Source organism: Schistocerca gregaria, chromosome 3 (assembly GCF_023897955.1).
Source record: "Schistocerca gregaria isolate iqSchGreg1 chromosome 3, iqSchGreg1.2, whole genome shotgun sequence".
Classification (NCBI taxonomy): Eukaryota; Metazoa; Arthropoda; class Insecta; order Orthoptera; family Acrididae; genus Schistocerca; species Schistocerca gregaria.
This window is the reverse complement of record NC_064922.1, coordinates 830591174-830614193: the sequence shown is the minus strand read 5'-3', so window position 1 is coordinate 830614193 and position 23020 is coordinate 830591174. Positions and strand designations below refer to the sequence as shown.

General features: G+C 38.3%; 1 protein-coding gene across 4 annotated transcripts in view; it reads right to left on the bottom strand.

Moving 5' to 3' along the window:
* The window catches only part of LOC126354624 (CCR4-NOT transcription complex subunit 7), a 110162-nt gene that overhangs the window by 29138 nt on the left and 58004 nt on the right, over positions 1 to 23020 (bottom strand). For all 4 annotated transcript variants that reach the window (XM_050004391.1, XM_050004388.1, XM_050004389.1 and 1 more), the window contains 2 exons: positions 20053 to 20214; positions 3778 to 3892 (listed from right to left, as the gene is read on the bottom strand). In XM_050004391.1, the coding sequence (XP_049860348.1) occupies positions 3778 to 3892; positions 20053 to 20214 (277 nt within the window). The remainder of the gene's footprint in view (positions 1 to 3777; positions 3893 to 20052; positions 20215 to 23020) is intronic.

The window sequence follows — 23020 nt, the reverse complement described above, 5'->3', positions numbered from 1 at the left end:
GACTAACGTGCACTGGATGCTAGTCGTTTTGTGAAACGAGGTTTTTCCCCCTCAAGAATATGAATTTGCCCCTCCTAGATCTGGGCCTGCTGTGCATGCATGCATCTGGCACCTTAGGTGCTCCAGTAAAATTTTTCCCTGTAGCATCTAGCTGCTTGCTGCGTCTGCTTACACAGTCAACAGCCATATTTCTGTAGTCAGAAGTGGGAGAAGGTACTACTCAGCTGCACATGTGCATGATCCCGCTAGTTACTGCTAAAACGAATCTAATGTAAACAGTTAAGACGTCACGCTCATCTGAGGCAATTTGTTGTTACCAAGCAAATGTCTTCCTAAGGCATTTGGCACATTTTGCTGTAGGCAAACGCTTGTATGAGCACTGTGTTTTGGCACTGTAAATGGCGCATTTCCTTTGCAATTTAAGTTTATTTTCGTTTTTTCTCTCGTTCATGTTTTATTGCAGCAGCATTATTCTGCAGCAATGGGATACATTAATATCCTTTGTTAGAATATCGGTTCTTACCAGTCAAAATTACAAAAATTTAACTGACAACAAAAACAATGGAAAATTCCTGGAATTCTAAAAAATTCCCGGGTTTTTCCCGGTTTTCTCCCGGATGAAAAACTTCCTGGGTTTTTCCCGGATCTCCTGGTTGTCCCGGGTTGTATACAACCTGTGTAAGTGCCAGATGGTAGAATGCAGGGTTTGCGACTAGCCAATAACTTGCGTGCGACTGGGTAAGGTACTTTTTCCTTCACCCGGATCCTCTGGACAGCCATCTCATCGATAAACATGGGACCATGGTCACCATTGCAGTTGATACAGTGGGGAGAAGGAGGCAGACAATCGCCCTTGTATGCATCCCTACGACAGGTTACACATTTGGCCGGGTGTCGACAAGATATTCGAGTGGTGTCAAAATGATAACACTGGTAGCAGCACATTGGGTTCGGAATGTACGGTCAGACTAAGGTAACTTCATAGCCTGCTTTGATCTTAAATAGAAGCACCACTCTCTCAAAGGTGAGAAAAAGAGTGTGTGTGTGGGCACTAAGGAGGCATCCATCTTTCTCATCACCTGATGGATGCCAATGACACACTGATCAGAGAGGTACATTTGGATTTCAGCCTCGGTCACACTGTCGGGCAGCCTTGTGTAAATAACACCGCAGGAAGAATTCAGAGTTCTATGGGCCTCGACACGAACAAGATAGCCATGGAGAAGCGAAGCAGCAAGCAGCTATTATGCTTGAGAATCAGAAGTAGTAGCCAAGATTTACAGCTGCAAAGGACTAACCGTCCTCAGTACGTGAAAACATGAGGAATCGTGGTGCAGCTGTTACTCATCAGACGCATTGACTGGCCTTCAGGAGCGCACAGGGCAGAAGAAGAAAAAAAAAGAGGAGCCTCAAATGTCGAAGTAGAGGAAGGATAGGAGAAGGTGAATGAAGAAAGGAAAAACGAACAAAAAATGGTGGCGAGACTGTTCTTATCTCAGCTATGGGCAAAGCAGAACATTCCCAAAAACACCCCAGACATGTTCCCCAAGGGATGGGAAAGAGAATAGCAGGAGGATAAACATGCAGCACCAAAGGTAAAAGATGCTGCGAAGGCTGGGACCCCTTTGTAAAAGGCCATTCGCCGAAAGCTTTAAGTGTGAAAATCTTTTTGTTGTGCCTATCTGTGACTCCGCATCTACCTATATAGTGAGCAGCAACTTTCCTTGTCATAATACTTTGTTTATTTCTTAATTAACTATGATTTAAAAAAAGGTACTGTATGTATGAAATCCTGGCCCGATCTAAGAGATGGCCGTAATCATATCATGTTAAATACATAAATAAATAAATAATACCAATTCCAAGAGCTGTGTCACACATCTAAACATATAACAGCCTGCTGGAACAGTGGATTACATGTGTTTATGCTCCAAGTATCTGAACTGGGTGCTTAACATTAACGACAAAAAACATCAGCACATTGCAACGGACTTCATGACCATAGTGCCAATAACTGATCACGTCAATCAACTGATAATATTAGTTGCAAACCATGCAGCCCAAATTTAAAGTTTTTGATTAACTGAATACATCTGGATCTCTTCAAATAATGTTGGATCTCACTGTGTGCTTGTCTCCCCCATCCTACTAACTGTTAAACATTACAGGGATAAACAGTGAAATTACTTCTGATTGTTGTGTGATGTCAGACACACTGTGCACCCCAGGACCAAAGAGCTTGGATTGCAGTGGTATTACTTGTCTGTAGTGCAAAGCAGTTGTATTGAGAAAGGATTCTACTGCTTCATGCTACATCATCTGCAACATGGATGGCAAGCAACTGTAAGACACCCACTGCAGTAGTTCATCATGGCCAGTTGATGGCACTGCTGCATATCACATGGTAACACCTGGAAGTTGTGGGTGTCAATGCCATACACACCACTGAACAGACAGCATTCTCACCTCTCACACAATGAAAGCAGCGGAGTGTAACTAACTGGCAATACAGACTTTGATCAGATAACTTCAACAAATGCAAACAGTAATAAACTTATGTAGTGACGGCTACTTATAATACTGGTAGTATACCTTGACACTTAAGAATGTAAATGTCATTGCCCAGTCGAAACGTAGTAGCTCCTGCTAATTTATTAATGCAGTGCTAAATCAGAATTGCACCTACTGTGTAAATGAAGTTTATTCTTGTTTTATTACACTGTAAGTAAGTCTGACTTGCTTCTCAGCACTGATTACGGGATTGAATTGAATATGTTGTTGCAAATTGAATTATTATTCTGTTTTGCGAACTGTAGGAAAGAGTTACTGTGATTCAGTTTTCCAGCTATATTTTTCTGCTCGTGTGACATGTGTAAGATGAGGATGTCAGATAATGAGATCAATGAACATGCAATGACGAGGGGTGTACATATGGGCTCATCAGGCAAAAATGATCTGATAGAGGTAAGAAATGAAGCATGGATTAATGAGACGTTGAAAAATTCCGAAATAGGTGACTGTAGTTTGCCTGTAGACGAGTAAAAATATTTAAAAAATGTGTGGACTTGTCTACTTGATATATACAAATAATGCCATTATCAGCTATTTGTAACTCATTCAAGATCATGGAAATCAAACTTTTGTCCAATAAGGAAAGCAGAATTGCTGGCAATGTAACACGGCACACAATGAATAATAACAGTTTCTTACATATTCCAAGAAGTTATCTTCACTATGTTTCTATATAAAACCTAATAACAACTGGAAGCACACTAGGTATCCCTTCTCACACATTTGAATGGTGAGCTGTAGTCAGAAGTACATGGCTGCAATGTTAACAGGTGAAATTTTTCAACATGGCTGCACCAGTTCGAGCTCTGTTTGAGTGTTGCTGGGTCAACACTGCACAACAGTCAAAACAGTATTAAATACTGTTTCAACTACCTTACTCTCCCAATTGGACTTTGTCTTTTTCACACTCCTCAAAATTCCCCTGGCTTGAGAATATTACTTCTTCTCAAATGAGCGGGCAAAAAAAAAGGGTACTAAAATAAAGATTTATGTACATATAACAAAAATCTGCATCTAATAACACATAAGTCTTCACATCAATTATCAGTGTAAAATCTTTGTGACCAATTTATTATACTGCTGATTTATCACTCAACATACAAAGTACGTTCAAAAAAAAAATGTAACATAGCAGACAGTCTCCAAGTTATTAGCAATAAAGCATTACTGGCAATAAAATATTACTCATAAGAACCTCTAAATTACCTTGACGTCATATACTGTTGGAAAATACAGCCTCAGAAGATCAAAAAAGTCACTCTCTTCATGAGGTAGGTTCTGATCTGTAAGCAGTTTTAAGAGGTAGCCAAAGTCATACCCACTGTGGACAAAAAAGAAATAGCAAAAATGAGACCCCCAACAGACACGTTTCCTAGTTTTAAAAAATCAATTGTGTCACAAATATTAGTTCTGTAAATATCAAACCAATTCATTTCATAACTCTTGCAAGATACCAAAGCATGTATCAGGTGCTAGAATACTAAACACAAGGTGCATTCAAAAAGGAACGGGCAAGAGGCTATAAAATGAGAACTTCTAGGGGATCCTAGTGCCATTGCTTAAGGAGGAAGATGGGGTCCCCTATAAGTGTTCTGAGGCCTGAACCTCACTACTAGAGGGACAAGGGCCACATCCACTCTATGACAGAATGAGCACATGCACACAATAACTGTCTACTGCACTCAGTAGTACCAAAAACATTGAAATGGAGGCATCAAAAGAAGTGCAGAGGAATTAGTGTGTTTCCTAATATGGGAAGTTCCTTACAGCAGAAAAGAAAATTCATCAAAGAATGGCAGAAGCATATGAAGTACATTGAGTGTTCACTGCAAGGATCAAGGCATGGCATAAGTGATTCAAGAAAGTACGGATGTCATTGACCAATGACGGACAATCTGGAACACCACACTGCATTACCAATATCATTGTCCAGCAGTTGGAAGCCCTCATTATTTAAGACTGGTGAGTTACACTGACAACCATTGACCTTGAGATCAGATTGAGCACCAAAATTATGACAGGCATAGACGGGCATGCAGTGCTCTCCATACACTTGTGCCATTCTTCGATGAATAGTGTGTTCCTGTCATTTTTTCACTGTAAAGAAATGCTTTGTGCACCTCTGCTCTTCTTTTGAAGCACCTGTTTCTCTGTTTTCAGTACTACTAAGTGCAGTGGACAGTCAACAATTGCACATGTTCACTCAGTCACCGTGCGAGTAATGCATCCATGCCCCTATAGAGGCGAGCATGGGGTCTCTGTGCTCTTATAGGTACCTCAGCTTCTTCCATAAGCAACAATATTACTATCAGTTCTGTGGTTTTCATTTTAGAGCCTCTGGCTCATTTCTTTATGAATGCACCTAATGTATTACAAAATAAAATTTTAGCATACTGAATTAGCTTCCAGTAACATCTAAGGTACAATTGAAATTTGATATGAAAAGTGATTGTCTGGATAAGTATGGCAGTCAGATGTGCGTTAGATGTGCTTGTTTGTGTGAATGTGTGTCTTTTCCTGTCTGAAGAAAGCTCAGTGTGTAACAGTCTTTTTGTTGTGCCTGTCTGCAATCCAACCTGTCGTCTTCACACTGAGCAGTCGTCTTCACACTGAGCAGCACTCTATCCTTTTCATGTTATTTGTGTCATTCTCACTAGTGACATAACTGGCTGCAGGGACATCTAGTGTGGTGTCCTTTAATTTTTGGCATACATTAGTATTGCTGTGCTTACAGCCACGACACAGTTAATTCTAATGCGTCCCATTTCCCAACAGAAAGGGATCTCTTTACCTTGCTTCTGCAGAGAAAACAGGGTACCCTGGATGTTCTGCATGAGATTCTTTGTAGTTACATTCTCTGGATTCTCTGCAGTGCTACCACTGTTGTAGCAGGAGAGTGAAGTCTAACCTGCTTGACAGCCGTCAGGATTACATATATCTTGGCACTGCACCCTGAAATCTGCTGGTAACTGAGATCCTAAGACATTGTCTATGAAAACCATTTAATAGTCAACGAAGTCCCCATGCTTGTTACGATCTGTAAAACCCTGTCTGCCATTAGAATCCTTTTCTAAAATACAAAGGAATGACTGCTGATAGACAAAATCTGCAATATCTGCTCTTTATCAGCCAAGGTTCAAATGGCTCTGAGCACTATGGGACTTAACATCTATGGTCATCAGTCCCCTAGAACTTGGAACTACTTAAACCTACCTAACCTAAGGACATCACACAGCACCCAGTCATCACGAAGCAGAGAAAATCCCTGGCCCTGCCGAGAATCGAACCCAGGTGCGGGAAGCGAGAATGCTTAGCCAAGGTGGCAGCTTGCTTCAACATAGAGAGAATCCTCATATCTGCTTAATTGTTCTTTGCTAAAACCTGTCTAGCCAAAATGCTTGATGACTCTGCAACTCAATTCAGGACTAGATGCTCTATTGGATGATGAGCAATAATGATGGAGACTGGAGATTCTTTAGACACCTCAGCTTCGAAGGCAAATTACATGGTCCTGCCCCACTGCAAATGATGGCTCACAAGCTTTGACCCAGAGGCTAGGGATGGGGTTTCTTCTGTAAGTCCCTGATAACAGTCTGATGCCTCGACATGGTGCACTTTGTCAAACACCTTAAGCTACAAACTTTGAGCTGAACTATGAACAGTACATTTTACGGTTCTAACATAAGTTAATTGTGTGAGCCATTGATCAAATGTGATACCCACAAACGGAACAGACTGGATAAAATGGAGAACTGTGCCATAAAATCATAGTTCTGGTTCCTCAAAACTTGTGACAGATACAATGAACACTTGAAACCATAATTTTGTGTCTCAACCCTCTAGTCTCTGAAGCATCACACAAAATTGATGAGTTGTAGATGCAAGACAGGAGGAGGCGTAAACTACAAAACATCATGAAACAAACAAGTCTCAACTGGACTCTTCACTGCAATGTTGTCCGCACAAAGGTAAATGTGTGTGTGTGTGTGTGTGTGTGTGTGTGTGTGTGTGTGTGTGTGTACATAGTGCCATATGATTTTTTCCAATAGCAAGAACTATCCCTACAATTGCTTCTGTACAGGAAAGCATCCTGTAGAGCCACCTCTAGTAGTCAGGTTATCTAAGAGCATGATACTCCCTCACACCCTACCTGAAGTGTGTAATGAGTCTCTTCCTTTAACACTCATACTTGCTGGCAATTTACCATCCCTTCAAGGGTCTTTCCTTCACAGCTTATGAAATCTACTGCTTGTGAAGACATTATCCTTCCCTGATTTTAGGAGAGGTATCATAATGGAGAGCCTCCACGGATACCCATATAGGTCCTGTGGCCACGAGTAGTCAGAAAGATCAAGGAGGGATTATTTTGATCCTTTACACAGTTGACACAATATTCAATACATAATAGCATCTGGTCCTTGTGCTGTATCTATATCAGCAGAAAAGGTGTTTCCTAATGCCCACACATATAAGGTATAATTATATTCTTCAGAAGTGTCTGAACTCAAGTCCAACTGCATCCACTCTAAAGTGTCAGTCAAATGTAAGAAAATGGGATGCGGCTGCACATGAGGCATTCATTGTTTCGAAGGACAGCGTGACTCCTACGGCATTCTGAGCTATTTAGTATGAATCTCACCAGTTTTATGGCTCACACTTTTAACGAGACCTACACAGTCATTTATGCTGACTAAACCTAGCTAACTGGCTACAAAGCATTCTGTTTGCTCTGTCATTTTCTCAGCTTCCTTTCATGGTCTCTTCTGTATGGAAAGTATGCCCTGATCTGAAATGCATCACTCGAGCCCATCTTGTCTTCTGATAGAATGAGGCTCTCGTGAACTCAATCCCTGGGGCAGGTGCAAATGTGAATCCCTGATTATAGATACGCATTAAAATGTCCAAGAATTAAGAAAGGGCAGGAGAGTTGTCATGTTAGGTTCACAACAGGCTCTTTATGAAATAAATCATGAGGTGAGAAGTATGCAGTGAATATGGCGATTTTATGTGTGTATGGATAATAACTGCTAATGCGGCAAACTATGTGTGAGGAAGATGAACCAAGGCATGTGTTAGTAATATTTAACAACTCTTCCCTCCCCCTTCCCCTCCTCCTCCTCCCCTAAAATAATCTTTCCGTGGAGACATAAGGAAAATGTTCCTAGCACACGGGGATCAACACAACAAACCTTGATGCACACAGGATGATCACCTGAACAAATTACACACTTTGGCAGAAATATAAATAATTGATTTTCTTCAAGTGTCCTTGATCAATGTCCAGCACCCATCCACACATATTTTTGTCCTTACAACCAATAGTTATATGTTCAAACTTTTGGCATTTACAACATCTTTTAAGGCTTTACCAGGTGTACCGGTATGAAATGAGCATGTTTTTTTTAATTTTTTTTTTTTGTTTTTTTTGTGAAAATGAAACACTAATTTTGAATTGAAAAGTAAAAACATTTTATTCGAAGTACTGACCTTTGCTTTCTACACATTTTGACCACCTTTCAGGCAATTTGTGGACACCACACCAATAGAAATGCTCGTCTCTTGAAGTAAACCAATCAGACACCCAATTTTCGACTTCTTCGTAGGAATCGAAGTGTTCCTCAGCCAATGCGTGTACCATTAATGAAAACAGATGGTAGTCGGAAGGGGCGAGCCTGGTGAATATGGTGGGTGGGGTAGCAGCTTCCAACCAAGTGTTTTGATTGTATCCTGAACCAGTTTTGCTTTATGTGAAGGTGCAGTGTCGTGTAAAAAAAATACTTTTCCATGTCATCTGGCCCATTCTGATCTTTTTTTGATCAATGCATAGTTCAAATTGATCATTTGTTGTCTGTAGTGATTAGTATTCACAGTTTCACCGGGTTTTAGAAGCTCATGGTACACCACATCTTTCTGATCCCACCAAAACACAGAGCGTTGTCTTCTTGCCGAATCAACCTGGTTTTGCAGTCTATGTTTATGGTTGTCCCGCATTAACCCATGATTTTACCCGTTTAGGATTCTTCAAATTAATCCATTTCTCATCGTTAGTAACAATTCGATGCAAAATTTATTTTCTTTCATGTCTTTGAAGCAAAATTTGACAAATGGTTTTTTGGTTTTCCAACTGTCTTTCATTCAGTTCCTGTGGCATCCATTTTCCACTTTTGGATCTTTCCCATAGCTTTCAAACGGTCAGAAACTGTTTGTTGTGCAACATTTAGCACTGCTGCCATTTGCTTCTGACTCCAACTATCAACTACATGCAATATTGCTTGCAATTCGGCATCTTAGAACTTTTTAGTGGTCTTTCACGTTCTTCATTTATTACATCAAAATCATTATTTCTGAACCGTTGAAACCATCATTTGCATGTCGCTTGTGATAGAGCATGATCACCATATGCCTCGACAAGCATTCAATGCGACTCTGCAGCACTTTTTTTCAAATGAAAACAAAAAAATTAATGCTTTCCCCAAGTCATCATTTTCTGGTACAAAATTCAACATTGTTAATAGGATGATAACATATGATGATGTTTGTTCCATGACTTGATGTATACTAAATATCTTTGACAGATGTCTTTAAAAAAAAAAAAATTAAGGCTTGTTCACTACAAATGTTCCCTGTTGACGCATTTGTATCTTAATGTTCATTTCATACTGGTACATCTGGTATATACTCTGTTGGCACAGGGGACTTGACATAAATACAACACATTTGTATCCCCTCCCATTCCACCCACTGGAGTATTTACTTTCCTCATAGTGTTTACCTCTGTGATGCTGAAACTGGACACTCCTTCCACTAATTACTTGGCTTTGATTCCCATGACATAATTAACACTTTGCTGAAACATTCCATCCTAGATTTTCCATTTTTTGACACTTTGCTGAAAGTTTGTCAAAAAATCACAAACACGCATTGAGATGTGAGCAGAAGCACTATCATGATAACAATTTCCACGTATGGTTTCACCACTATTCCAGGCGTTTTCTTCAAATTGCTTTATGCAAATGGCCAATAACTTTCAGGTAGTACCTCATGTTAGAGCCTTAAACGTAGAAGCACATAAAGGCTTTGGTGTCTTACTGTCTCAGTGGAAAGATCTGCCATTCAGACATGCCCAGTCTACAATTTATAACTGAACTCGAGAACTGGCAAATGTGATGAACTGTGATCATTCCAATATCATGCAACATTTGCATCCAATGGTGTAGGTTGAAAAATCTAGTGTACACCTACCGCATGCCCTAAGGCAAAAACACAAAAGTCAGCAGGTGGTCATATGTGAACCTCTGGTTGCTCGTCATGAATACCTATCCTGTGTCCTTACTGGTGACAAGAAAGAGTGCGTGAAGTGTTAGGCTACAGCATGGTAACACCCACTTATATTCTGCTAGACTAACAAAAGCACTACACATGAAATGGGTTGGGAAGTTTTTCTTCACTAACGTTATTCACCTAATCTTGTGCTCTCAAATTTTCATCTTTTCTGCTCTCTATAGAACAACTTTAACAGAACTTCCTTTTTGGGATGAAAATGCACTCTGAATATGGCTCAACAAGTTATTTGTCTCTAAACCGCATGACTTTTACAGTCACAGAATCTGTAAGTTACCCAACATACGCAGACTGTTGTAAATAGTGAATGAGACTATATTATTGACAACTAAAGTCTCTGCGATAACATACATATGAAAGTGAATATGTTGTGTTTAAAAACTTGTCGAAAAACACTATGAGTTTATGCACCAATGTAATACAATAGCATGTATTTGTGACACTTTTTGAAGAAAAGAGGTGTGAATGTAACAAACACACTTCAACTAAATAGGAAGAATGTACTCGATTCCTTGAAAATGCGAGACTCAAGAAAGGTGAACTTCACAGTGTGTAATGGTGCTGGAATGGATGGATAAAAATCAGATGGCCTTTACTTCAACATTACATAACAATGCAGATATTTAATTTTTTTGTTTGTTCACCAGTACACATCTACAATCCTGGTACACATTGAAATCCCAACACCACAGTGCTGTAGCACATTGTTAGAGGAGGTAAAACTGCACAGCCTGTTGGCTAGGTGGAATATCATGCAGTAACTCACTTTCCGCAGTAGCAAAATAGTTACAGCTGTCACGTCAATTCAGATGGCTTTTTCAACTGTTTTGCTCGACAAAACTGCAAAAATCCTGCTACTGCTGGAAACTAATTAGCCCACGATATTTCACTTCATCAATGGACTGTGTCATTTTGTCTGGCGTGCTTTGATATTCTCGAGCAAGTATTTCAGCGGTCACCAGGAATGCAAACGTGCCTGCAGGCACAAAAATTAATAACAGAATAATAGAACCTCATTTTTTGAGGTAATAACTAAAACGCTATGACAACTGCTCATAATCTAATACTTATCCACTTACAAGGAGAGGTCCCATCGATGGGATGGACTTTTTCAAATAATCCTAATAGTAATGTGGGTTAGGGTTTCAGGTATCAGGCTCTGCAGTCATCCACCTTGGTTTTGGTCCCATTTACTTTTTTTTTTTAAGGAGAATAGAAATTTTGCATGATGCTCTACTGCTTTAAAAATAAAAACATTATACAGATTGGGTTCATAATGTAATGTTTTAACATAAAGAACTCAAAAACAAAAGGTTCTGGATTCAAATCTCGTCAAGTTCTTTGAAATATTTCATATTTAGATCTTTATCAAAGTGACTTTGTTTGTTATTTTTATTCAAATAATTGGTTTAAATGTGTGCTTGTATTTCTTTTCCTTCGTCATATAATTTAGATCACCATATTAATATTTAATTTGCTCTCATTTTTCTTCTTGTAATTCTTTTTCCCCTTGTAATCTTTGCTAATGCGACTTGATTGTTCTGTATTAACTTCAATTTAATTTCTTCCATTATCTTATATTTTTGTCTCTGCTACTGCAACCACCACCACCACCACCACCACCACCACCACCACCACCACCACCACCATTCATTTTGCTCAAGTTTCGTTAAATTTTTGTGTGTTATTTCGTTCACAGTGCAATAAGAATTTATGTTTTAAATGTCTGTTCGAAGACCGCCATCCAAAAAATGTACATTTTTCAGTAAAAAAATACACAATTGCAATTTCACTGTAAATAGATTATTTTATCTGTTATTTTTAAATCAAAATAGATTAACATTTTCAAATGTTTAAATCTTATGATAGATAAAAATAACTACATTCGCAGGCAAAAAGATTCCAAGTGGAGATAGAATGGTAGGAAGAAAAAATGGAGAGTGAATGAGAACGTTAATACTTGGATTAAAATAAAGTGACAAGGAAATAAAATGTAATTATTTTCTTTCTAACTAATTAATTGAATAAAAATAATGATTAAAGTAATTTCGATAAAGATTTAAAAATAAAAAGTTTCTTCAAAATTGACAAGGTTCAAACCAACAACCATTTTCATGTGAGGATTGTTACACAACCAGTCTGTTTAATATTTCTGTTTTTAAAGTTGTAGAACATCATGCAAAATTCTAATTTATTTTCTGTTGTTTGAGCCGGTATTACAGTTTCAAATTTCTTTGAAAAGAAATTTGATCAAATATTCTGCGTAGTCCCTACAGAATGGCCGGTATGTAGTAACAGAAGAACAGCAGAATATCAACTGAGAAATCGCTATTTTTCATGCTGTTAGTTTGATAGTTCTCAGTCACTAAATGAGGAGTCATTTTTCCAACATAAATGCAAAATGTAATTAAATCAATATCCCTCCTCCTGTTAATGTTAACATATAACAATAAAATCTGAGTATGTACACAGTTCACAGAAGCAGTCTTAATCATAGCACTGAAAATCCTTTAAAATGATAGTTGAATTATGACCTGATGTGTTTAAGTTCAAAAGGAACTAATTACGAGTATATCTGAATGCTTGCCAAATACTTTCTGGTGCTTTACACTTATTATAGTTCATTTTACAGATTTTTTAAAAAATTTCAGACTCATTTTAATACACTCAGAACTAGGCACAATTTTTACTTTCTTGGATATTAGCTGTGATTTACTGTTACAAAAACCTTTTGGCCTAGTCCTTGCTTGTATGCCTTGTGTGTACCTATCAAGTTTCTCTTTACTGGCTTCAACATTTGGTCCTCTAATATGACTGCCTATGAAGCTTCCTTCTCTTGTGCATACCTTAACCAACAGCTAAAACACATTCTATTACGTTTAGCACAAAACTCAATGCCTATACAATTTCAGCTATCTACCGCTGCTGCTTCATCAATGAACTGTATTGTGCTAATTTTCCTTCCTTAACAGGCAACAACATTTCTTTAATTGCCTTTTCAATCAACAAATGAAAATCAGTGGTGACAATGAACTTGCTTGATATCTTTCCTCGTTTTAACTTATACAAATCTGCGAGTGTAAGCCACTGTAATCTCCTTTGAAGAATGTAAGTGCATTTCCATCCCCTTGCCTAAAAAGGGAAAAACATTATTAAAACCCGGTTTATGCGCCGCCTTTCCATATTTATAGCATCACACTAAGTTCTGAAACACAACATCCTTTGCATTTTGAATGTGCTTCTCCACTCCATATACACAATGCACAAAGCTTTCATGCAGTGTTTATACATGCCAGCTGTTTGCAGTAAACAGAAGATGATCACTTTCTATAATCAAATCTAAGACAAGGCACTAGGTATGATCAAATAAATTTGACAGAAAGCAACATTTTACTAAAGTGCTCTATTACACTACACCAAAAATATCTGACAAAGCAAATTGGCCTAAGAAATTTGGTGATGTAACATTGGCCTTACTCACAAATGAGGGCCCATGAGGGGGAATGGCTCCAGGCTGAGATATCTGGGACCATAACTTTTATAGACATATAGATGGTTTCAAAACGTTGATCCCATCGGTTGGGATGTTTCTTTGTTAAGTGTGTTATTATGTGACAAACAACACAACCCATATTACTACTTTTTTTGCTTCTCGTAGTACTCGGTGCATCTGGAAAGCATGCCATGTTGCACGGAAGATCGTATTCTACAACACAATGTAAGCCTCTTACAACTGTCGAAATATGTCATCACCTTCCAACTCAGATGAAGTCAAGACCACTCCATTTAACAACAGAAACTTGTCTCAAAGCCTTCCAGTGTTCACATCAAGATCCATGTTGATTATCCATTTTATTTAGCCTCCAGATGTCCATCTGTATCACTAAAGGGAAACTCGCCCTCCCAAAACCAGCACAAGACATTTGTTGCCAGTAACAGGAGCTGCTGTGTCTCTGACATGTCCGAAAGAACAAAAACTATTTTTGATCCTGCAGCCATTTATGACTGCAAGCCAAAGGAAATAAAGACATTAGCTGTTACTGGGAACTGAAATATATCAATGAGGAAGCTTGAAAATTTGTGGCAGACTGGACCTGTACCCTAAATAGAGTCCTACTCTGGCTTAAAATTTTTGTTAGTCATGACATATTCACTTAATCAGGCACTAGATTCAACTCATTTAAAGATACACTAATGAAGCATAAAGAAATGGTCTCTGGAAGAGTTGTACTGTGTCTTATCTACTTCCCATTCCCTGTAACAAGGTTTAAATTGATACACAAGATGTTTATGTGACTACATTCCACAATGATCATAAAATTTTGAACATGTTAGAAGCTTGAAATTAGGTGAACATGTTATGCAAACAAATTTTTTAGATACAGCATATCTCCACCTGATTAGAAACAAGAACACTCAAAATAATTTGAGCCAAATGTGACTTGCAATGCTTCATTTGTGCACAGATGCATTGGTAAATCTATGGATTAGTTCCATAAGAATAAAAAGATCACTATGTTTATAACATACATTTTAATATTGTTTCTACTGGGCCTGCCTATTTCTGATCTTACAAACATGTAACTAAAAATTCCGTTTCTTGATCAAGGTAACTGAAACTGATTTGAAAAATACCTAAACAGAAATTTTATGTAGTTTGTGGCTAGTATCACATTATGCAAGGAAACTTTTTTCATCACAATATATGTGAACATATCTGAAACACAGAAAAAATTCATGATTATAAGTTAATAAGTTACTCGCACCCGCAGCACACCTTAAGCAGCATGTGTTCCTTGGGTGTTTCTAAATCAGTAATAATATTGTGGCCATGCAATATTGGTGATCTCCTGGCGCGCGCCCACACACACACACACACACACACACACACACACACACACACACACACAGTGTGTGTGTGTGTGTGTGTGTGTGTGTGTCGGGAGGGGGGGGGGGGGGGCAACTCAATACAGCAGAAAATATGGATACCACTTGGAAGTGGAACAAAAGGCATTTACAAGTTGCTTCTGTCACATGGACATGATAGGGGCAGCCTGTCACAGAGAACTATGATCCACTTCCTTAAGTTTTGACCGATTTTCAGAATGAAGATAACCAGTTTCAAAGATACTGAGATTCCATAAATATATAGTGGAACTTTGATTTTACATTCTCCGATTCTATGCTTTTTGCCATTCTACACCATAAATTCATACCCCATGTGAAAAATTCATAAGACCAATGCTAAAAATTACCATTCCTTCCTAGTAAGTGTTACCTCGATTCCCAGTTTTTACTTGACATCTCACTTGACTTCGTCCCGTTTTCTTCCTACTGACATTTGATGTGACTGAACGAGTTATAAGTGGCACAAAAGACAGATGGTTCACACCACAGGTGGTGGTGGAGTTAAGGGAATAATTTAGGCCGACGTGCGAGAGGAGGTGTGAGGGAGGAAATGCTGACATAATCCACGATCAATATTGCTAAACAACTAGCAACATTTAGCTTAACCACACAGTTATGATAGAACTACTGCTAGAGTGCAGTGGTAATGGATAAACAAGACAGTCAATGTGAAGACCGAGCCCTAAGTGATGAAGGGTCCCAGCCACCACTTTTTCTTGTGCATATATTTCCAATGTACTGAATTCCGCAACAATATCAATTGACAACCTTTTAAACTCCAACACTGAGTCTCTAAGAATATGTTCAGTCATAATTGAGGAAACATTACCCATTTCTGGATAGTGAACTCTTACTGGCTGGCAATTTGTTAAGTCACACAGTAGCCAGCACAGCCACTGCACCATACTAACACATGTAAAATGACCTTGCCTACTGGATTTGCGGAGATGGGGAGTGGCCCTTCAGTGACGGGAGTGCAGGCAGGGGTGAATGCATTTTGTGAAGTGCTGAAAATATACTGTTCATGCAGATGATGCACTATGACAGAGATTTAACACCAAAATAGAACAAAGGTTTTCAAATTTGACATGAAACTACATACACAATTCATGTATATACTTTCCACAAAACACACCACACACTGTAAATTGTAAAGATTGGCAGCAGTGATAGAGGACATGAAACGAAAATACAGCACCTGAGCTTTCTTTCAAATTTACATTTTACACAATGTATATAACTCCACTGAGCTGACTTGTAAGCTTGTAATGCCAATTCTGCCACTTCTGATTCATTATCACAATTCTCTATACTACACAAAATCTCTTCATTAGTATGACCACGATGATGTGGCATAACAGAAAACTCATGTAGTGGCTCAAAAAACGCTACCCAACTAACAAGGTGAATAACAGCACCAACACGAGAAACAGAACAAAAAAGTTATTTTACACTTTTCAGCATGGAACAGCTTTCCCACAATGTGTATAACATCATGTGAGGCAGATATTGATAACCAATGCCAAACACACCACTAGTAACTTTGTGATTATGAGAAACTGCAACATTCTAAAAAGGAGTCGTGCCAGCAGTCAAATGACCCATCTCGCTGTTCCGGGAATGCATCATGAAATTCTCATGAAATTGTGAAAATTCAGCAAATTGCAGCATACTATTGTCAAAAGTAGAAAAAAAAAAAAAAAAAGGGAAAATTCGCAAAGTTTGGTGAAAAAATGTTGTAAATGCAATTCATCACAGCAGAAAAAAGTCTGAAGGTGTCTTTTGACACATTTCATTGTTCTAGTGTTGAACACTTCATACTTTTTTTATGTCAATTAGACATTTAAAAAAGTTGTCTCTTAGTCTCTCACAAGTAAATTAGCTAATGTTGTAATTTGGTTATTCTGTCACCACATGGAGGTCAGTAGGCTAATTGTACGAGGAAAAATTTCAACAAAAGGCTTTCTTTCTTTCTTCTTTTTTTCAGTGATATCCACTTCTTTATTTAAAAAAATCTGTGCCAGTTTTCTCATTGTCTGGATATGGAAAACTAATAAATAATTTTCTAAATGTTTAAAAATGCTATTAACTATACCATTTTTTTTCCCCTTTATGGTTTCATTTCAGTGTGGCAGGAGGAACAAGACTTTTGGTCAGGTGAATACAGGGTTATAAATACAAAATCAAATAGGGGTAATGCAGGAGTAGGTTTAATAGTGAATAAAAAAAAAATAGGAGTGCGGGTAAGCTACTACAAACAGCATAGTGAACGCATTATTGTGGCCAAGATAGACACAAAGCCCATGCCTACTACAGTAGTACAAGTTTATATGCCAACTAGCTCTGCAGATGATGAAGAAATTGATAAAATGTATGATGAGATAAAAGAAATTATTCAGGTAGTGAAGGGAGACGAAAATTTAATAGTCATGGGTGACTGGAATTCGTCAGTAGTAAAAGGGAGAGAAGGAAAAATAGTAGGTGATTATGGATTGCGGCTAAGAAATGAAAGAGGAAGCCGTCTGGTAGAATTTTGCACAGAGCATAACTTAATAATAGCTAACACTTGGTTCAAGAATCATAAAAGAAGGTTGTATACATGGAAGAATCCTGGAGATACTAAAAGGTATCAGACAGATTATATAATGGTAAGGCAGAGATTTAGGAATCAGGTTTTAAATTGTAAGACATTTCCAGGGGCAGATGTGGACTCTTACCACAATCTATTGGTTATGAACTGTAGATTAAAACTGAAGAAACTGCAAAAAGGTGGGAATTTAAGGAGATGGGACCAGGATAAAATGACTAAAACAGAGGTTGTACAGAGTTTCAGGAATAGCATTAGGGAACAACTGACAGGAATGGAGGAAAGAAACACAATAGAAGAAGAATGGGTAGCTTTGAGGGATGAAGTAGTGAAGGCAGCAGAGGATAAAGTAGGTAAAAGGACGAGGGCTAGTAGAAATCCTTGGGTAACAGAAGAAATATTGAATTTAATTGATGAAAGGAGAAAATATAAAAATGCAGTAAATGAAGCAGGCAAAAAGGAATACAAATGTCTCAAAAATGAGATCAACAGGAAGTGCAAAATGGCTAAGCAGGGATGGCTAGAGGACAAATGTAAGGATGTACAGGCTTATCTCACTAGGGGTAAGATAGATACTGCCTACATGAAAATTAAAGAGACCTTTGGAGAAAAGAGAACCACTTGTATGAATATCAGGAGCTCAGATGGAAACCCAGTTCTAAGCAAAGAAGGGAAAGCAGAAAGGTGGAAGGAGTATATAGAGGGTCTATACAAGGGCGATGTAGTTGAGGACAATATTATGGAAATGGAAGAGGATGTAAATGAAGATGAAATGAGAGATACGATACTGCGTGAAGAGTTTGACAGAGCACTGAAAGACCTGAGTCGAAACAAGGCCCCCGGAGTAGACAACATTCCATTGGAACTACTGACGGCCTTGGGAGAACCAGTCCTGACAAAACTGTACCATCTGGTGAGCAAGATGTATGAAACAGGCGAAATACCGTCAGACTTCAAGAAGAATATAATAATTCCAATCCCAAAGAAAGCAAGTGTTGACAGATGTGAAAATTACCGAACAATCAGTTTAATAAGCCACAGCTGCAAAATACTAACTCAAATTCTTTACGGACGAATGGGAAAACTAGTAGAAGCCGACCTCGGGGAAGATCAGTTTGGATTCCGTAGAAATACTGGAACACGTGAGGCAACACTGACCTTACGACTTATCTTAGAAGAAAGATTAAGGAAAGGCAAACCTACATTTCTAGCATTTGTAGACTTAGAGAAAGCTTTTGACAATGTTGACTGGAATACTCTCTTTCAAATTCTAAAGGTGGCAGGGGTAAAATACAGTGAGTGAAAGGCTATTTACGATTTGTACAGAAATCAGATGGCAGTTATAAGAGTCGAGGGGCATGAAAGAGAAGCAGTGGTTGGGAAGAGAGAGAGACAGGGTTGTAGCCTCTCCCCTATGTTATTCAATCTGTATATTGAGCAAGCAGTAAAGGAAACAAAAGAAAAATTCGGAGTAGGTATTAAAATCTACGGAGAAGAAATAAAAACGTTGTTGTTCGACAATGACATTGTAATTCTGTCAAAGGCAGCAAAGGACTTGAAGAGCAATTGTACGGAATGGACAGTGTCTTGAAAGGAGGATATAAGATGAACATCAACAAAAGCAAAACGAGAATAATGGAATGTAGTCAAATTAAGTCGGGTGATGCTGAGGGGAATAGATTAGGAAACGAGACACTTAAAGTAGTAAAGGAGTTTTGCTATTTGGGGAGCAAAATAACTGATGATGGTCGAAGTAGAGAGGATATAAAATGTAGACTGGCAATGGCAAGGAAAGTGTTTCTGAAGAAGAGAAATTTGTTAACATCGAGAATAGATTTAAGTGTCAGGATGTCATTTCTGAAAGTATTTGCATGGAGTGTAGCCATGTATGGAAGTGAAACATGGACGATAAATAGTTTGGACAAGAAGAGAATAGAAGCTTTCGAAATGTGGTGCTGCAGAAGAATGCTGAAGATTAGATGGGTAGATCACGTAACTAATGAAGAAGTATTGAATAGGATTGGGGAGAAGAGAAGTTTGTGTCACAACTTGACCAGAAGAAGGGATCGGTTGGTAGGACATGTTCCGAGGCATCAAGGGATCACCAATTTAGTATTGGAGGGCAGCGTGGAGGGTAAAAATTGTGGAGGGAGACCAAGAGATGAATACACTAAGCAGATTCAGAAGGATGTAGGTTGCAGTAGGTACTGGGAGATGAAGCTTGCACAGGATAGAGTAGCATGGAGAGCTGCATCAAACCAGTCTCACGACTGAAGACCACAACAACAACACATTCTCATATACAGTTTTCAATAACAACACATTCAAAACAATTACAGGCATCTTCTATCTATAATGTTTTACAGTTCTACCCAGAATATTATTTCAACAAAAATAAATCAAGTGCCAAATGTCTGTGCTGAGTTACCTTTCCCTTTAAGCAGCAGGAATACAATCATTAAAGCCAAAATATGTCTTAATGATTATTGCAGCAGCATACACCAAAAGGCAACAGTACAGTATTGGTATTACAGAGTTCCCCAAGCATGCTACAATCAAATTCTAAGGACTACCAAATTCACACAATAAACAAGGAGGTTATTTCATTCCCATAACACTGTTTTACTTAAAGTTATTGAACATACCTGTGAAATGACAGCCACTTTATATTATCCATTAGAACAATGCCAGATGTCATTAAAAGTTCTGCGAAATCTAAAGGGTCTATCCCTTCTTCTTCGTGTTTCTTGAACTGAATACCTGAATTCTGCAACAGGTCGATGCTGTCTTGGGCATACATATCTTCCCTAAACCAGAAACAATAACACTGTGACAAAGCTCGTAAAGGTAACACCGAAATACTGTTTGGTTTCAGTAACTTAAGATTACTGCTTACAAGTATGCCATCTAAATAAGTGGTGAAAGACCTATTTTGTGTTCTGTTGTTAATGTGGATACTGTAAAAGTTCACAGATATTGATGCAACTGTGAAATGTCCACTCATAACTTAGTAACTTACTGTAAAACAACTGGCTCTTATATCACATTTTTATTCAGAGCCAGTAGCAATAGTAATACACATGTCTACGAAAGTTATTAATGAACAGAAAATATTTATAGTAAATATTTATAGTACAGAGAGAAAATCTACTAATGACAACGAACAGAAACACACAGACTTTAAACCGTTATTTCAGAATAAGGGCCCCTTTCCTCAGAACAAGAGGAAAAGCTTGTGATGAGAGATATTATTGTTGTTGTTTTTTGTTGTTTATTTATGGTGCTTAACATCATGGCTATCAGCATCCTTACATTTACTGCATTTTTTAATAAGGCTAGAACAAGTCCAGATATGCAAAAAAGCTACACACGATCACGTCTGATCTCTCTCACACTCAGCACACGAAGTCACTCTTAACGGTACAAAAATAAAAATCAATATAAGACAAACTATTAAAATGTTGTTACCAGAGCAGGACAGAAACCAAGAAGAAAATGAAGAAAACATGATTGGCTGTTCACTAACGTAATAACTTAATGGGCCAATCATCCCCTACACACACTAAAATGTCCTACCTAACAGCTTAGGAAGGTCAGACAAAACACACAATTTTAAATCATATGTCACATCATCTCATCATCACTTAAAATAAAGGGCAGGTCTGCCAATAAACCCGTTTCTACCCTCTGGTCTGTATAAACGAATCTCAGTTAAAATGTGTCAAACTGTAATCAGCATGTCACATGCAACAAACAAACCAGCACATCATTAAGTTTGAGAAAAAAGCTATGGGTTAGTGAGCTGCTTCCTGTTCAAAGATTTGTTAAGCACACATCACTCTTCTAACTGGCCAGAAAGACTTCCACCACGACCTTACAGCCTCTTTTTATTGATCGCAGCTTGTTATCTGTCATCTCCAACCACTCTTCCTCCCAAAGATGCATGATGCACCTTCTCAGCAATGACACCATGGCATGTGGAGGGATAGGACAGTGGATTATGTCAAGAAGGGTGCACGTCTCCTTCGCTGCAGCATCAGCAAAATTCATTCTCAAGAATACCCATATGAATTAGTACCCAGCAGAACAACAACTCCTTTCCCTGTCTTTGCAACTGCAAAAGGGCATCACGTATGATCCGGGCAGTTTAACTTATTGTATATCTAAGCTGGATAGTATCCAGAGCAAGCTGAGTGCATCAGAGTAGATCCAGAATTTCAAACCATGATCACATTTCACCTGATACACCGTTATATGATCGCGTAGTGTTCAGCGTTGAATACAGTAAACTCACTGGGAAGGCACAGTCTGGTGATGAGCAGTTCACACGACTCCTCATTGTGGATTATATGCTACAGACAGAAACTGTGAACAAAGCCATGCTTAAAACATTCCCCTGAAGGACACTGTGAATTGGGGCAATTTATCAGCAAGAACAGTCCTAACCCTGAACCCAAAATGACATTCGGCAAGGAAGAAGTGCTGAATAAACCGAAAGAGAACCACAAAATCCCCATTTGTGTAACTGTGTAACTGACAGACGATACTGTGCATCCGTGTTAATGCCATACGCTGTTTGGATGTCAAAAATGATTTATACTATATGTGGCTTTCATATTAATGCTTCCACTAGTGTTCGGTTAGTGGGAACGAGAGACTGGTAAGGATCAATACTACAATAACTGACTTACCAGTCTCATAACCTTCCAGATTTCCTCTCTTCTACCAAGTGCAGTCCCTGCTTCTCAAAGTAAGTTTATATCTTCCTACATGTTTACGTATGATGCCACTTCATGAACAGTTTCTTTATATCCATATCACAACAACTGACATTAACAATTTGTTTTTAAAAGTACAAATTCAGAACATAATATAATGTAGCAAGAGATAATAGAATCATCAACAGCATGTCTTGATACAAAAAGCCTGTGGATGTGGGGATGATAAAGAGAAGGCAGAAAAAAGGGGGAGGGAGGAAGGGAGGCAGTATTCAACTGATAGTGCAGAGACTTGTATGCCTATGACAATTGTGCATTAAAAAATGGAGATGTTTACTGAGTAATACTAATAACACGGAACAAAGATGCAAAAACAATGGAGCTGAAGTGTGCGTGGTGCAATGTTAGTGACTGAAAATGAGGTTACTTCCCTGTTAGAAATAATACCAGTGGCAAAAGTGTCATATTTACTACCAAATGCATACTGGTATCTTACAACTATAGCAATCTGAAAAAAAAATGCATTTGCAATAAATGCAAATACAGGTGGAAATTCTGTCCCAAAATGTGGAAACACAATCTTACATAATAAATGCTATTTCATAGCAAATTTTATCTAGATGAAGTATTCTATCAAAGAAACAATGAGATGACAAAAGTCTTGGGATACGACCTCCTAATATTGTATCAGACCTCCTTTTACTCAGCATAGTGCAGCAAATTGGCATTGCATTGACTCAACAAATCATAGTAGTAGTACTACTGACATAGCAGTAGTACTACTGACAACAAGACTTGTGGGTGTGATGTTATTATATGTATTTGACGATGCTGGTGCTGATTCCGCATTTAACATTTGACAATGCCACTATGGCTGCAGTACATTAGGACTTTG